The sequence below is a fragment of the Culex quinquefasciatus genome, chromosome 2 (assembly GCF_015732765.1).
Source record: "Culex quinquefasciatus strain JHB chromosome 2, VPISU_Cqui_1.0_pri_paternal, whole genome shotgun sequence".
In the NCBI taxonomy this organism is placed as follows: domain Eukaryota; kingdom Metazoa; phylum Arthropoda; class Insecta; order Diptera; family Culicidae; genus Culex; species Culex quinquefasciatus.
In genome coordinates, this window is record NC_051862.1 from 175313083 (window position 1) to 175331083 (window position 18001).

The 18001-nt window shown below is 36.5% G+C and overlaps 1 protein-coding gene across 1 annotated transcript; it reads left to right on the forward strand.

The window, feature by feature from the left end:
• Window positions 1-16173: 16173 nt before the first annotated feature.
• Window positions 16174-17698, forward strand: LOC119767167 (RNA-binding protein squid-like). Its single transcript, XM_038255060.1, has 2 exons — window positions 16174-16310; window positions 17053-17698. The coding sequence occupies exon 2, from the start codon at window positions 17060-17062 to the stop codon at window positions 17609-17611; it is 552 nt and encodes a 183-aa protein (XP_038110988.1). The 5' UTR covers window positions 16174-16310; window positions 17053-17059; the 3' UTR covers window positions 17612-17698.
• Window positions 17699-18001: the final 303 nt, after the last annotated feature.

The window sequence follows — 18001 nt, forward strand, 5'->3', positions numbered from 1 at the left end:
GTATCACTGTAACTTTTAGTCGAATTTTCAAACCCCAATCAGATAACTATAGATAATAATTTTAGCTTTTGGAAAATAAGATCTGAACTGGTCAACTGGTAAAAAACAAAAACATTTAAAAAATTTCAACCAAATTTCTTAATTACTTACTTTCAAAATGTGAAGAAATATTTTTGATTGAAAATAGCAAGTAACGCTTCAAGTGATTGGAATTTGTAAATTTTAATGAGAGCGTCCAATTTCCCGGGGTTACAAATTTCCCGGGAAACGGGATTTTTTTAGCAAATCCTGGGAATTCCCGGGAAATTTTAAATTCTGGAGCAACATTTGAAAAGGGCGCATAAGCATTTTGACAGCTGCTACAATTTTGCAATTTCTTAGACAATAGGCTACTATTTTACAAAACCAAATATGTTAAACGGCAGCCGGGGAGGCCAGCTATTGTTTCCCTCTTTGAATTTTGAGAAAAAGTTACCTGAAGCTTGAGAAATAGCAAAATAGTTCAAACTGTCAAAATGCTTATCCGCCCTTTTCTCGTGTTGCTCCAGAATTTATCAAAAATATGTGTGATCCTGCTTTTGATTAATATAGTTCAACAAAACTGTATAGAATTGTTACTTTAATGGTCAAAATGAGTGTGAGGATCAATTTATGGCTTGACTGCTTGTAAAAAATAATGCAATATTAAGAAAAAATATAAATTTTCTTATTTTGTATGCTGTCTTTCAAATTGTACCGTAAACTGGGGTCAATCGGGACACATGGGGCGAATTGGGACAGCAGTTTTAACCATATTGGAGAACAATATTTTGATTTTTTCTGGTTGGTTTCGGTTAGAACAGACTCAGACCAACAAAATGTGTACATCCATTTCCAAATTTAAAAGCTTTAAGTGCTCTAAAAACGGCTGTCCCTATTCAGACTGAAGTCCCAATTCGCCTCAGATTACGGTACTACAAAAATTATCACATAAAGTTGAATTGAAAAAAATCAAGCAGAAATTATGGTTTTCATGTCAATTAACTTTTTCCGGAACATGTCTTATGGTAGCTTATAAATAAATAGATAATCATTGAATTTACCTTAAAAATCGAACTACTCGTGTTTTGTTACTTGAAACACTATTTCATTAAATCACAACTCAAAGTTTTCAAATATTTTAAGCGAGTTTTAAAAATATGTGCATATGAAATATGGTGCCCTTTGATATGATACGAAGTTGTTTTTAATGATTTTCTATGATTTCATGTATGGTATGGTTTTTATTACAAGGTATTCAGCCTAATAAATGACTTAGGTTCAAAGAATTTTCATAGTGCAAAAAGTGGTTTAAACTAAACCCTCTTACGATGCTGTAACTCTTCTGCCATTTAAATGTTTAACTTCAAACTGTAATTTCTCGAATTTTATTTTTAAACATTTTTTTCTTGCACAACCCTCTTAGAAAACTTGAATGATATCAATTAAATTTTCATCCAATTTGGTCACGGAAAACAAAAATGTTAAAAAATCATCATCTCAATCTTCATCTTGGCCTGAAGGGATCACAACAATTTTCGTAAAAAAAAAGTTACCAATAAAAAGTTTATTTTCATTCCATAACCAGCGTAATTTTTGTTGCCCTACAAATAAGCAAGATTTCTTTCTAATGCTATAAATATAAATATTATCTAAAATAAACCTTGGCATGAAATTTACAGACAAGCCGATTAGTTCAATATAACCAGTAGATTGTGATAAATAAAATCAAATTAGGTTCTCTCATTAATTTTTTTTTGTTAAATTTCAAAACATTGGTGCCAAAAAGTTAGGAAAAAGTATACTTCCGCATGGGTTGCGGGTATCCCGGGAAATTTACAAATTTCCCGAGAAACGGGAAATATTTTTTTTTTCGGAAAATCCCGACAGTTCCCGGGATTTTTTACCGGGACGGGAAATTGGACGCTCTATTGCCAATAGAAACTCATTTTTAATCCTCTCTTTTCTTTTATGCAATAGATGCCTTGTAAGGCGTCATCCATATAGTACGTAACGCTAAAATCAGCCAATATTCTTAAAACCTGTACTTTGAGAATGGGTTTTTTAATCGATCAACATTTGCATAGTTTTAGGTTTTGCATAAAACATTAAAGAAAAAAAATATACACAAAAACAACACAATTTTTAATTGACTTTTTACTAACAGTTGAGTTTCCTAAAATAAGTTTTTTCATGTTCGTTTATATTTATATTTGATATTAATATTTATATAGATTTATTAAAAAAAAAAATGTTGTTAAAGAAAATTCCAAAATTGACTTTTAGATGCAAAATTAAATTTGCATTTTTGATTTGTTGCTCCATTTACAGGTTATAGGTATTTTAAGGAAAAATTGTTTGAAAAGTATAGAGTTATTTTGCAATTTAAAAATACTATCTGTTGGAAAATACACCCCTGTAGTTAACATCTTCGAAATGTTGAGGAAATTTCCTAAATTTGTTTGAATTTCCCCCTAATAAAAGAATACAAATTAAAAATTTCGAAGCAACTTGCGAAATTTAAGAGATTTGCTATGTGATGCAAAATAATTCTTCACAAATCAAATTCAATCAAATAAAAACACAAGTAAGCCGAATCTAAATTTCAGAGAGAATTGCTGTATTCCACAACATCAAGAAATCAATTTCATATATGTACATTTTAAAGTTTTTCAAAAAGTTTTCGTGTGATAAATGTTAACAATTCACATTGCTTAAACTGCTGTCCAAATTCACCCCATGTGTCCCGATTCGCCCCAGATCACGGTACCAGTTGTTTTTAATTATTACAATCGGCTTTTCACTCGTCGATATCGAAGGCACAAATGAAAACGAGAAGAATCAGTAAATTTACTATTGGTGAGAAACATGACCACGTCTAGCAAACAAGAACAAACAATTTTACTTTATAAATATCATTCAAAGATTCACTTTCCAAAATAAAGTGGCTTGGTAAGTTATAAGGAGCAGGAAATATTGTCAAAGGTAAATTTTTTGGAGCCAATAAAAAAACCCTGAAACATTGAGGTATGAAAGGGTCAATCTAGAGAGGATTTCTAGATAAAGAGTGCACCGAATGCAATTAAGGGACTGAAGAAACCATCGACATAAGTAAGTAATAAGTGATAAATATTGAATAAAAATAATCAAATAAATTAGCACCGATTTTCCACTTCCTCATCGGAAGATCCAATTCCATTCAAGTTGATACAAATCAGTCTCGTAAAATTTGCATAGTCTGGCCTCGAAATCGCCGAAACGCGAAACCTGCCAAATTTCATCTATATGATCCACTATTTCATCTTATTCCGGTCCACCGGCTCTTCGGTAGAGTAAATCTGACGACAAAAGCAACGTCGGCCACCACCACCACACCCCTCATCTGAACAGAAAAAAAAAACTTTAGCAAGAGAGTTTATTCACTCCCGCCGTGAGCAACGGATCTTTTTTTGTTCGCTTGATGTTTACACCTTGATGACATTGAGATTTTGAGCTTGACAGAACCGGTACTCCTCCTCGGGGGGTGATAGTGGTGGTGGTGCCTCCATTTTCAATTTTGTATCAAAAGTTCCAAGAAGTGCTCCCACTTTGAGGAAGTCTTCTCTTTGTGCTATCAAATTGGACCTTATCGTGGGGGGGATCACGTATGAGCAGGTAATTCACGTGAAATCCCCCCAAAATCTAGCGACTATGACTAAGCGGCGGAGACCCTATGCCGAAAAGACTTCAACGGATGGGGGTAAACAACGAACCTGCCTTGCGGCTGCTGCCTGTCTGGGGAAGTTAAACTGGCGCGTTAAATCGTTGATGAACTGCCAACAATCAACGAGACGAACGTCTGCCATTTGCGAGTTGTGAATGATATGGCTGGGGTCAGTGGGGTAAAACGAATATTTCAGTTGTTTGTTAGTTAGTTGGTTGGTTTAGTTGGTAATGAATAGAGAAGAGCGATTTTAAAACATTTTGTTAGTTTAGGAAGGTTTCTTCCATCTCACCCCATTACTGTTGATCTTTTTCACAGTAGGAGGTGTGTCATTTAATAGGTAGTGTTAGACAAATTGCTGTTTTTTGTGCCAATTTGGCTCGAGTTGGGAGATAACTTGCTAAAATACCCCAGGTTCAATTCCTTTTTTCCTTATTTGGAACGGAAATCTTTTTTCGAACACAAAAAGATCTCAAAAACAACTTAAGAGTAAACCTGTCGCCATTCGAATTAATTTTCTCTATTTTGGGAAGATCATCCAAAAGTCATCTTTTGTGCCGTTGCCAAACCTGTTGGCAGCTGTTTACTCTGAGATGATGTTGGGGAAAAACGCCCATTTAACGAATCGTCATAAAACTAGTTTCTACTGGAAAGCACTAAACCAGCCAAATCTTCCGCAAACTTTAATGACTGCGTTAGAAAAACAACACCGGGCTGTTTTTGTCCAGCAATTTCGATGCTTTCAGCAAACCTTTGATAGGAGGGCTAATTATGTGGCACGTCAAAGAGGAAGCAATCAACTGAAGGTAAAAAGGGTTACTCCTGTAAAGGGCACTTTAAGCCAACGTTAAATTGATTGAACGAGAATCTGCAAGGTTAGCTCGTAAGAAATGGAGCAAAAGAGACTCCTTTATCAACGTTCTACAACCTCGAGAACCGGGAACTAGAACTGGCCAGTTGTGGATACCATAGTCACGGCGTCTTTTTCAGGGGGGTAGTATTTTTTGAGAAATAGCAAGAAAACTGTCATATACATATGAAAGTGTGCAACATCCCCGTTCATTTGCTGGGCGAACGAAAATCTTTGGTCGGGAAAAATCAAAGTTATCCTCATTTGAAGTTTTTGAACTTTTTTCCTATGGGGCGAAATTTCGTCTATTTCAATTTAGTATTGTTATAAGTCTACATGGGCATGATTTATGGTTCAGATCATATAATTTCTTATGGGAAATGATGCAAGGAACATTTTCCTGAAGCACGCAAAGTGATTGAAAATAAGGGAAAAGTTATAAAGGTTTTATTGAAAATTTGGGAGATTTTCTAATAAAATTTCACACCCTTTCCCAAAAACCACAATGTTTTTGATATTCAGATCAATATTTCGATGAATTCTTTTTTGAGAAATGTTTCTGGGCCCATTGAGTATATAAAGCACTACAGAAAAGTGTAATTGGTTGGGTTTAAGCTCAATTGTATGTCACATTTATGAATTTTGGATTTCACCGAATCAACATATTTTTGTGTGTTTTGGTTATAAAATGTACCGTTTACATTAAAATTTCATTTTTTTTGTGAGTACATGGTCCACATGATATGTTTTGTATCTAATTGAGGCATGCAGTGTAAATACAATCACAAGGTTTCTATTTATATGCCTTTTGTTAATTTGTATTTCCATTTGAGCTATATTATTTGTATTGAAACTACAGAGTTGAACTTGCAATTATTGGTAATAACATACATATTGCGTAAAAATCATTTAAAAGTTTAAATGTATGTAAATCTATTAATTTAATCTCAAATAATTGAGCTTAACATACTAAACAAGTCTGGCATCCAAATTTGAAACAACGAACAATACAACAATTAAATTGTTTTGACTGTGGTGGAAACCACACGGCGAATTTCCGTGGCTGTGCCGCGCGGAAAAAGTACCTCGAGGAGCAGGACAAGAAGAAGAAAGCGCCAGCGTCCCGCCAACCTCCGAAGACTTCGAGCTCGAACGCTGCAGCAGCTGGCGGCGGAGCGGTTCCATCGACCAACCCAGCGTTCCCTCCCGGTTGGGGAGGTTCGTACGCTAGAGTAGCCGCTTCTGGGGCGGTTCTCCCCGGGACAAGCTGATGTTACCGGTGATGACCTCTTCACGCTTCCTGAGTTTTTCGCCCTTGCTGGAGAGATGCTCACGCGCTTTCGTGCCTGCCGAAACAAGGCAGAACAATTCAAGCTCTCAGTGAGCTGATGTTGAAGTACATCTACAACGGATAAGCTGCCTTGTGCAGTGAAGCTTTCGACGTCAATAGACAAAACATACTGTGATTTAGTTTTAAGCTTTTCTATTTCTATCCTTTTCCTTAGTAAATCTAGAAGGTTTTTTTTTTTAATTTTTCCTTCTCTTGCCAAATCCATTGTTAAAATATCCAATTACATCAAAATGAATTACAGTTCAAATCATAGTTGAAAGGAACTCCAAAACTCTATTAGGTTATAAGAAATACGGAATTGTTAATTGATTATTTACTAATAAAAAATTGAATTGAATTGAATAAATTGTTTTGCTAAAAAACACACAAATAATTGATCTTTTTATTCACAGTGGCAGTGCGTGGCCGAATGGTTACGCTGTCCGCTTTGTAAGCGGATGATTCTGGGTTCGATTCCCATCTGCTCCAACCTTCCATCGGATGAGGAAGTAAATGTCGGTCCCGGCCTTGGTTGTTAGGCCGTTAAGTCATTCCAGGTGTAGGAGTCGTCTCCATGCCATAAGTACAAACAACACACCAAACCAAGCCTACTCCGGTGGAATCGCTGGCGGCGGTTGGACTCGCAATCCAAAGGTCGTCAGTTCAAACACTGGGGTGGAAGGTTACTTGGAGTAGATAGAGGTTTGGGTGCTCTCCCCATTCAAGCCTTCGGACTCCTAGGTTCGAGCAGAAACTTGCAATAGAGACAACAAAAGACCTGGGGGTCGTTAATGTGGATGGTTTGATTTGATTTTGATTTACAATATTATCACCTGACCTCAAAATAAGTACGAGATCTCTTGTGAGGTTTAATAAGACTAATACAAATGTGAAAATCTAATGGAAACGGTACATTTTATAACAAAAACAAACAAAAATATGTTGATTCGGTTGAAATCCAAAATCCATAAAGAAGCTTACAGTTGAGCTTAAACCCAACCAATTACACTTTTCTGTAGTGCTTTATATACTCAATGGGCCCAGAAACATTTCTCAAAAAGAATTCATCGAAATATTGATCTGAATATCAAAAACATTGTGGTTTTTGGGAAAGGGGTGGGAAATTTTATTAGAAAATCTCCCAAATTTTCAATAAAACCTTTATAACTTTTCCTTATTTTCAATCACTTTGCGTGCTTCAGGAAAAATGTTCCTTGCATCATTTCCCATAAGAAATTATATGATCTGAACCATAAATCATGCCCATGTAGACTTATAACAATACTAAATTGAAATAGACGAAATTTCGCCCCATAGGAAAAAAGTTCAAAAACTTCAAATGAGGATACCTTTGATTTTTCCCGACCAAAGATTTTCGTTCGCCCAGCAAATGAACGGGGATGTTGCACACTTTCATATGTATATGACAGTTTTCTTGCTATTTCTCAAAAAATACTACCCCCCTGAAAAAGACGCCGTGTAGTACGGAGTACTCACGTGAGTTCAAAACAAGTTTTTCTTGAAGTGCCGGGTTCGGTACTGAAGAACCACAAAAACAAATTAATAAAATTATATAATAAATACGTCGGCTGGGCTTAGTCATAGTTCAGTGCTCCGGTTGGATCTCGTTCAAGGATTCGAACTATGTGGAAGAGTGGTAACGTGAGAGATTGATCACCGAAAGGTGGTGTTTTGTTTTACGCTGGTTGATTATTTTTTTGGGTAAAAAACTACGAACCGGTCGGTGCAACGAACATTGTCAGGGCTATCTGCAGGAAATGTATCGAATACCGCTCTGGAGGCCTACCGCGGGTCGGTTGCGTGAGCAAGTTCTTTTGGGGTATTACCAAATGTCACAAACACGCAAGACCATGATCGTGATGACTTAAAGACTAATTTGCGCGAGCACACAGAAAATAACAATAAATTTAGCATTCAAGCATGGACAGATTTGGTATTGAGAAATGTAAATATAACTAGTTTTCTAATATTTCAAAGTACAATTACAGAAAAATATTTGCTAAGAGCTTGATAGACAATATCTAGTAAATTTCAAAATGGATTGGTTTGAGAAGTGCCCTACGTGAAAAACATAGAGTTATTAGTTGATGTTCAATTAGGGCAGAAATAATTGAGAAATTAAGTTAAAAATAAGGGTAACTATTCAAGGAATTGAATTATAGCTAGAAAATTATACATTCTCTGTACAAATAGCTTATTTTTAAACATTTTTAAAGGTAAAATGTTTTTTTTTGTGTTTTGGATTCAGATTTGCGAGTGACTACCAATAAAGAACGTTACTTAATCCACCTTTAGGTGGTTGGTGCCTTCATGACATTCTTATAATAAATACATTAAAAAAAACAGATCTTCAATTTTTTGCGCTACTTGCAAAGTTCTTTTGATTACGATTTCAACGATGAGTGGCATAACAGATCCGGACAACGTTTTCATCGACATATCTGGTATCCGGCCTCAAAAAGGTGTTCAAATAACACTTCAGTGCTTTTAAATTTTGATTGGGTTGCCAGTTCTTCAATTTTCTGGGCTCGTTAGAAAATTTTTGATTACCCATCCAACGATGGGTTACATGATAGATTCGGACATAACATTCATCTATATATTTTAGATCCGGCCTCAAAAAGGGTATAAATAACACTTAAGTGCTTATAACTTTTGATAGGGTTGCCAGTTCTTCCATATTTTGGGCTCGTTGGAATGGATTTTTAAATACCTATTTAAAAATGTATAACATGAAGGGTTTCCTTACAAAAACCACCCTTTTTACAATCTTCCGGACTTTAGTTTACATCGTCTTTTAGTATAACTTTTGAAGTACTTAACTAAACTTTTTTTTTGAAAGGCTTCTGTAACATGTCATTTTAAAAAGATGAGAAAGTCAAACTTCGAGATTCGAACTTAAGGGTGCACAGCAACCAAGGAACCCTATACTACAAAAATGTGACAGTAAAAATAGTAAAACTTTGTTGTAAATAATTGATCGGACTAACATTTCTCCCTTTTGTTGAACTGCAGGCTCTTTGGGAGGGCGCCGGTATTGACTACAGTGGACTCTCTCGTTGTCGATTTTGAAGGGACCGTCGAGAGCGGGAAGTATCAAATTATAGAACGAAAAATCAAATCAATCTATTTTAAGGGACTGAAAATTTTATTGACAGCTGGAGCAATATTGTTATCGGGAAGATTGATAGTCAAAGAGTCTGTTATAAAGTAGGGATCTTCAGAGGTTGAACAGTGAACGATGGTTGACTTCAGCTGATCTGTCAATTACGAGGTAGCAGCTAATTGGCAGTCAATCATGCTTATGCTCGAACTTTTTTGTAAATAACTGATTATGCCGGGTCCGGTGGCGCAGTGGTTAGCGTGGTAGCTTCTGAACCCCAGTATGGCCTGGGTTCAATCCCAGACGGACCCGGTGGCATTTTTCGAGACGAGATTTGCCTGATCACGCCTTCTATCGGATGGGGAAGTGAAACGTCGGTCCATTAGCGTAAAAGAGGTTTTGAGTGACTCACCACACATAACCTTCGGACGCCTAGAAATGAGTAGAAACTTACAACAGAGCCCACAAAAGACCCGGGGGTCGTTAAAGTGGATTGCTTTGCTTTTTGATTATGCAGTACTTTAGGCGATGAATTCAAAATAACTTTGAAAGTTCCCGTAGTTTCAGAAATACTAAATATAATAACATAAATCTCGGTGCAAAAGCCCTAGTTGATGTGCACCGTTAAGGACATTATCCATATCCTATAAAAGAGCCTTCAAAATACTTTTATCGAACAAAAATTAATAAGCAAGCGTTGTCAAATCAAATTGATAAACAATTTAGATTATGAGCTACCCCACGGCGTCTTTTTCAGGGGGGTAGTATTTTTTGAGAAATAGCAAGAAAACTGTCATATACATATGAAAGTGTGCAACATCCCCGTTCATTTGCTGGGCGAACGAAAATCTTTGGTCGGGAAAAATCAAAGGTATCCTCATTTGAAGTTTTTGAACTTTTTTCCTATGGGGCGAAATTTCGTCTATTTCAATTTAGTATTGTTATAAGTCTACATGGGCATGATTTATGGTTCAGATCATATAATTTCTTATGGGAAATGATGCAAGGAACATTTTTCCTGAAGCACGCAAAGTGATTGAAAATAAGGGAAAAAGTTATAAAGGTTTTATTGAAAATTTGGGAGATTTTCTAATAAAATTTCCCACCCCTTTCCCAAAAACCACAATGTTTTTGATATTCAGATCAATATTTCGATGAATTCTTTTTTGAGAAATGTTTCTGGGCCCATTGAGTATATAAAGCACTACAGAAAAGTGTAATTGGTTGGGTTTAAGCTCAACTGTAAGCTTCTTTTATGGATTTTGGATTTCAACCGAATCAACATATTTTTGTTTGTTTTTGTTATAAAATGTACCGTTTCCATTAGATTTTCACATTTGTATTAGTCTTATTAAACCTCACAAGAGATCTCGTACTTATTTTGAGGTCAGGTGATAATATTGTAAATCAAAATCAAATCAAACCATCCACATTAACGACCCCCAGGTCTTTTGTTGTCTCTATTGCAAGTTTCTGCTCGAACCTAGGAGTCCGAAGGCTTGAATGGGGAGAGCACCCAAACCTCTATCTACTCCAAGTAACCTTCCACCCCAGTGTTTGAACTGACGACCTTTGGATTGCGAGTCCAACCGCCGCCAGCGATTCCACCGGAGTAGGCTTGGTTTGGTGTGTTGTTTGTACTTATGGCATGGAGACGACTCCTACACCTGGAATGACTTAACGGCCTAACAACCAAGGCCGGGACCGACATTTTACTTCCTCATCCGATGGAAGGTTGGAGCAGATGGGAATCGAACCCAGAATCATCCGCTTACAAAGCGGACAGCGTAACCATTCGGCCACGCACTGCCACTGTGAATAAAAAGATCAATTATTTGTGTGTTTTTTAGCAAAACAATTTATTCAATTCAATTCAATTTTTTATTAGTAAATAATCAATTAACAATTCCGTATTTCTTATAACCTAATAGAGTTTTGGAGTTCCTTTCAACTATGATTTGAACTGTAATTCATTTTGATGTAATTGGATATTTTAACAATGGATTTGGCAAGAGAAGGAAAAATTAAAAAAAAAAACCTTCTAGATTTACTAAGGAAAAGGATAGAAATAGAAAAGCTTAAAACTAAATCACAGTATGTTTTGTCTATTGACGTCGAAAAGCTTCACTGCACAAGGCAGCTTATCCGTTGTAGATGTACTTCAACATCAGCTCACTGAGAGCTTGGAATTGTTCTGCCTTGTTTCGGCAGGCACGAAAGCGCGTGAGCATCTCTCCAGCAAGGGCGAAAAACTCAGGAAGCGTGAAGAGGTCATCACCGGTAACATCAGCTTGTCCCGGGGGAGAACCGCCCCCAGAAGCGGCTACTCTAGCGTACGAACCTCCCCAACCGGGAGGGAACGCTGGGTTGGTCGATGGAACCGCTCCGCCGCCAGCTGCTGCAGCGTTCGAGCTCGAAGTCTTCGGAGGTTGGCGGGACGCTGGCGCTTTCTTCTTCTTGTCCTGCTCCTCGAGGTACTTTTTCCGCGCGGCACAGCCACGGAAATTCGCCGTGTGGTTTCCACCACAGTCAAAACAATTTAATTGTTGTATTGTTCGTTGTTTCAAATTTGGATGCCAGACTTGTTTAGTATGTTAAGCTCAATTATTTGAGATTAAATTAATAGATTTACATACATTTAAACTTTTAAATGATTTTTACGCAATATGTATGTTATTACCAATAATTGCAAGTTCAACTCTGTAGTTTCAATACAAATAATATAGCTCAAATGGAAATACAAATTAACAAAAGGCATAGAAATAGAAACCTTGTGATTGTATTTACACTGCATGCCTCAATTAGATACAAAACATATCATGTGGACCATGTACTCACAAAAAAAATGAAATTTTAATGTAAACGGTACATTTTATAACCAAAACACACAAAAATATGTTGATTCGGTGAAATCCAAAATTCATAAATGTGACATACAATTGAGCTTAAACCCAACCAATTACACTTTTCTGTAGTGCTTTATATACTCAATGGGCCCAGAAACATTTCTCAAAAAAGAATTCATCGAAATATTGATCTGAATATCAAAAACATTGTGGTTTTTGGGAAAGGGGTGTGAAATTTTATTAGAAAATCTCCCAAATTTTCAATAAAACCTTTATAACTTTTTCCCTTATTTTCAATCACTTTGCGTGCTTCAGGAAAAATGTTCCTTGCATCATTTCCCATAAGAAATTATATGATCTGAACCATAAATCATGCCCATGTAGACTTATAACAATACTAAATTGAAATAGACGAAATTTCGCCCCATAGGAAAAAAGTTCAAAAACTTCAAATGAGGATAACTTTGATTTTTCCCGACCAAAGATTTTCGTTCGCCCAGCAAATGAACGGGGATGTTGCACACTTTCATATGTATATGACAGTTTTCTTGCTATTTCTCAAAAAATACTACCCCCCTGAAAAAGACGCCGTGACCCAGAAATGCAAAGTTGGTTTAATCAGTTTGGCAATATTCCAGCAAACTACTCAATCCACCTTCAACTTTCAAAATAAAGAAAGTAACAATTTGTCAAAAAGTGCTCAAAAATATAGATATTCGCGCAAACTAAGCAGAACACAAGATTTCGCATCTTAGTCATCAAACTTTAAACAAATGCATTACATAGCCCAGAGGTCATTAACTCCATTGTATAACTTTATTACCTTCGGTGTCACATACGACTCGTCCTCAGCAGATGAATGGTCCATTCATTTTTGGTCAGTTTGCAGTCCGTCCGGGGCCCTTGACTTCAATTCGCCGGACTGGCCAATTCGGACCACTTCTAACACTTGGTTGTCAATTGTCTCCCGTGTGTCATGTGTACTTTGTAAGTGGTAATATGCAAAACGAAGTGCGATGGTCCAGGGCGTAGAAACTCTTTTTTTCGGGAGGGGACAACAATTACATTGTTTCATTAAAATGCTCAAACTTGAACTTGGTTGGTAAGTTAGGACAGTGTCTTCGGACCTATATAAAGTCAACTGAAGTTGTTTGAAAAGTCAGTAGTTCAGTTGAACAGTTTGAGAACAAGTGTTTTGAGTGGCTAAAAACGACGAAATTTAAACCAAAAATGAAGTTTGCAACGCTGGTAACCCTGCTGGTTCTAGGAACTACCTGCTGCTTAGCCTCGGACGAAGAAGATGTGTCCGGACCGAAAAGGACGGAGGCGGCCGAGGAGCGATTCCTGGATTTGAGCCGAAAATCTAGACAGTTGCTTGGTTAGAATTATGAGTGTGACTTTTTAAAGACTTTTTAAATTTGATTTGTTCTTTTCCAGGATCCGGTATCGGAGGATACTATCCTTATAGCAACGGTTTTGGTCAAGGACTTGGAGGTTATCCGTATTCCTACAGTAACGGATTATCCGGATATTCTTCCGTCGGTGGATATCCCTATGCTACCGGAGGATATGGTAGCGGATTGTACGGCAACGCTGGAATTTACTCCAACGGGTTGTATGGCAATGCTGGGCTAGGTGGTTACTCAGGAGGATTCAACCCTTTGGCTGGAGGATACAACACTGGCTTATACAATGGATTCCAGCAACAGCAGCAGCAGCAGCTGTACAATGACCCTTATAACCCGATTGGAAGCCGGGGATTTTTTCCTGGATCACCTTTCTATAGAAGACCCTTTTGAGTTATCGAGAGTGATTGATGATGATGAAGATGGCAGCGAACCCTGAACTTGAAAAGGCTATAAAATAAATCAGATATTATGTAATAAGGTTTATTTGTTTGATATTCTTCACGAAACAATACCAAAGATTTAGTAACTTTCAGTGCAGTTATTAGCTTTTATTATGAAATCAAAGTGAATTGACAATCCAGAGGTCGCTGATACAACCGTTCCTATTTGCTCCAAATTCTTGATCCAAATTTTCATATATAAAAATCATTTACGAGAAATTAGGGTGTTTGACTTACCTTATTATAAAATTCTAGTATTTTTTTTAAATATTTCGATCTATCTATCTATTTTACCTGAATAAAAAAAATACAAAAACAATCTCATTGGTAATAACAAGTGATAAAAAATGTATTCATACATTCAACAATTTCTTTCTGAAATGATCCCTCTTGAAATAAATCTTGTCAAAATTAGTATAATTTATGGTCAAATTTACAATGATGGTGATTTCGGCTCTAATAACAATCAGTCGCCATCGTAAATTAATTAACGATTTCCTCAGGCTAAAACCGAAATTACCAGAAATAGATCCCAGAAAGAAAAGACGACCATCCCCTTTGTGAGCTTTGTGCGTGGACGCACGGTCACCGGAATGGTGACCTCGGGAAACCCCCTGAAAACTTGTTTGCCGGCTCGCTGACAGAGCCATGGCGCAATAATAGTTTGTCGTTCCCATTCTTGTTCTTTTCGGATGTCTGTGACTCGGCCCTCCCTTTTCCCAAGCCGCCAGCTCATCTTGAGTTTTGGACTTATTTTGCTGTATGCTCAGTAAATAAGCTTCTCACCGGTTTCGTTACTATAGATTGTAAACAATTCAACACACCGTGATACCTGTTTAGGGTGGTTCATTTTCTTGTTTCTTGTTTCTTGTTTCTTGTTTCTTGTTTCTTGTTTCTTGTTTCTTGTTTCTTGTTTCTTGTTTCTTGTTTCTTGTTTCTTGTTTCTTGTTTCTTGTTTCTTGTTTCTTGTTTCTTGTTTCTTGTTTCTTGTTTCTTGTTTCTTGTTTCTTGTTTCTTGTTTCTTGTTTCTTGTTTCTTGTTTCTTGTTTCTTGTTTCTTGTTTCTTGTTTCTTGTTTCTTGTTTCTTGTTTCTTGTTTCTTGTTTCTTGTTTCTTGTTTCTTGTTTCTTGTTTCTTGTTTCTTGTTTCTTGTTTCTTGTTTCTTGTTTCTTGTTTCTTGTTTCTTGTTTCTTGTTTCTTGTTTCTTGTTTCTTGTTTCTTGTTTCTTGTTTCTTGTTTCTTGTTTCTTGTTTCTTGTTTCTTGTTTCTTGTTTCTTGTTTCTTGTTTCTTGTTTCTTGTTTCTTGTTTCTTGTTTCTTGTTTCTTGTTTCTTGTTTCTTGTTTCTTGTTTCTTGTTTCTTGTTTCTTGTTTCTTGTTTCTTGTTTCTTGTTTCTTGTTTCTTGTTTCTTGTTTCTTGTTTCTTGTTTCTTGTTTCTTGTTTCTTGTTTCTTGTTTCTTGTTTCTTGTTTCTTGTTTCTTGTTTCTTGTTTCTTGTTTCTTGTTTCTTGTTTCTTGTTTCTTGTTTCTTGTTTCTTGTTTCTTGTTTCTTGTTTCTTGTTTCTTGTTTCTTGTTTCTTGTTTCTTGTTTCTTGTTTCTTGTTTCTTGTTTCTTGTTTCTTGTTTCTTGTTTCTTGTTTCTTGTTTCTTGTTTCTTGTTTCTTGTTTCTTGTTTCTTGTTTCTTGTTTCTTGTTTCTTGTTTCTTGTTTCTTGTTTCTTGTTTCTTGTTTCTTGTTTCTTGTTTCTTGTTTCTTGTTTCTTGTTTCTTGTTTCTTGTTTCTTGTTTCTTGTTTCTTGTTTCTTGTTTCTTGTTTCTTGTTTCTTGTTTCTTGTTTCTTGTTTCTTGTTTCTTGTTTCTTGTTTCTTGTTTCTTGTTTCTTGTTTCTTGTTTCTTGTTTCTTGTTTCTTGTTTCTTGTTTCTTGTTTCTTGTTTCTTGTTTCTTGTTCTTGTTTCTTGTTTCTTGTTTCTTGTTTCTTGTTTCTTGTTTCTTGTTTCTTGTTTCTTGTTTCTTGTTTCTTGTTTCTTGTTTCTTGTTTCTTGTTTCTTGTTTCTTGTTTCTTGATACTAGTCATCTCACAATTATAGTCATAATTTTTAAACTCATTTTTTCCAAAATATGAACCACCCTACCGCACCACACACCGCCACAAACCGGCGACAAAAGGCTACTCTTGGATGAATGAATGACACAAGTCATAAGCTTTCATTGTGTGCTTTTTCTGTTGTTGTTTTGAGCTTCCGTTTGACTTGGCGAGATAAGACGACTTCTATAGAGTCGGAAGATCAAGAAAAGCAAGAAGCAGGACCCGGGGAGGGTGACGAATGGGGTTGATCGTTGAGCGGTCGGCCGGTTTTTAAGGTTTCTATAGTAAAGTTTAGCTGGTTCTTTCGTGGTGTTGGTATTTCTGATTCAAGAAGCTTTTTCTTTTGGATCTGGAGGAGCGCGCGCGCGCCCGCTTGAGACTTGATTCTTGAACTTGAAATATATAAAGGCTCGCGAAACCGGGAGAAGCGTATAGTCACAGCTTGCAGCTTGAGATTGAAACAACTCTGTCGATTGGATATACTCTACATTTTAAGTTTACTCATAGGTGAGTGGTTGGAAAAGGACTTGAGTTGAGTGGTGAAAACAGTGATTAGTGATGGAAGAAAAATTGTGTAAAAGTGTTTTTGGACATGAACAAATCCTGAATATTTGAAATTTATTCATATAAAATTGTTCCAAAAAGTGATGAAATTTTCTTGAATAAACCACAAAGTGAAAAAAGAAAATCATCTGAAAGCTACGGAAAATTAATTTTGCTGTCTTGTTTTTAGTATTTGAATAGAATATTTGAAATCGTTTTTTTTATGATTTTGCAAAAAGTATAACAAAAGCATAAGCGTTCAATTCTAGTTTTGCTGAAATTTTTCAATTCCTTATTTTACATCATTGTCTACATTCATAGTTTAAAATTTAACAAATTAATTTAATATAGATGTTTTAAAACTCAAAAAAAATTGTTTTGCAACCATAACAATGTTTTTATTTTAATTCATGAATTTTATTTTTGTTTAATTTATTTATTGTTCTTTACTCCAAATATGTTTTAAAACTTATTTGATCTGACCTTTGATTGGACTTACAAAGAAGTAAAATTGTCAATAACGTATTTGAAGAAGTACAAATTTGGACCTTTTTTCAACCGACGATTACTTGTACACTTTTGAGACTATTTTCAGTTCTAAAATATGAAACTTTCTGAGCTTGTTAAGTTAAACTGGTCGAATTGCTCAAATCAATTATTAAAACAATTAAATTAAGAATTGAAATATTTCTTTTTTTCCTTCCAGATTAACGATGAACCCAAAGTACGTCGTGCTGTTGGTGGCCCTCGCCGGGTCGGCCATCGCGTTCCCCCAGGAATACCACCAAGTTCCGATGCCTCAGGATAGTGATATTTTGCTGCAGGTCCCAGCCGGAGATCCCCCAGCGGAAGTCGTGGCCAAGCAAGATGCTCAACCATTGGCCGATGAGTCCGTGGCCGCCGCTCCAGCTCCAGCTGAAGTTGAACAGCCCCAGCAGCTGGTTGCCGACGGTGCGCTTGAACCTGCCGCCGCCGACCTGGCCCAGGTCAACGACCAGGAAGCGACCGGTGAACAGGCCGCCCGTCAGAAGCGTCAGTTTGGATTTGGTGGAATCGGTGTGGGTGTTGGACTGATCGGAGGTGGATTCGGAGGGCCAGGTTTCTACGGAGGATATCCGGGTGGTTATGGAGGTTACGGAGGTTACGGAGGTTACGGACACCATCATGGTGGATATGGATATGGTGGATACGGTGGATATGGAGGTTACGGAGGCTATGGAGGATACGGATACGGCCATCGTCATCATCACCATCATCACGGATAAGCAGTTTGAAAGTTACCGATTGAATGAGAGCGAATGACTCAGAATGTGATAATTTATTTATAATAAAACGACAACGAATTCGATAAACATGTTTATTTATGTTTTGTTTTGATGACAATACGTCAGCTGTGTGCTATCTTGTGACATAGACCATTTTGGTCAAAAATGAGTTAATGATGACGTTTTGTTATACTTAACAAACACTACAAGATGCTTTAACCCGATTTTGGAAACTCGCTCCTGTTTCCCGGATATCGCAATACACACTTGTGACATAGATCAATTTATCATCAAAATGATCGTGCACACTTGTGACACGTCATACATGTTGTTGGAAAATGTGGAAATTTTTTCTTGTTTTTCACAAATTTATGTACATAATACTTTCTA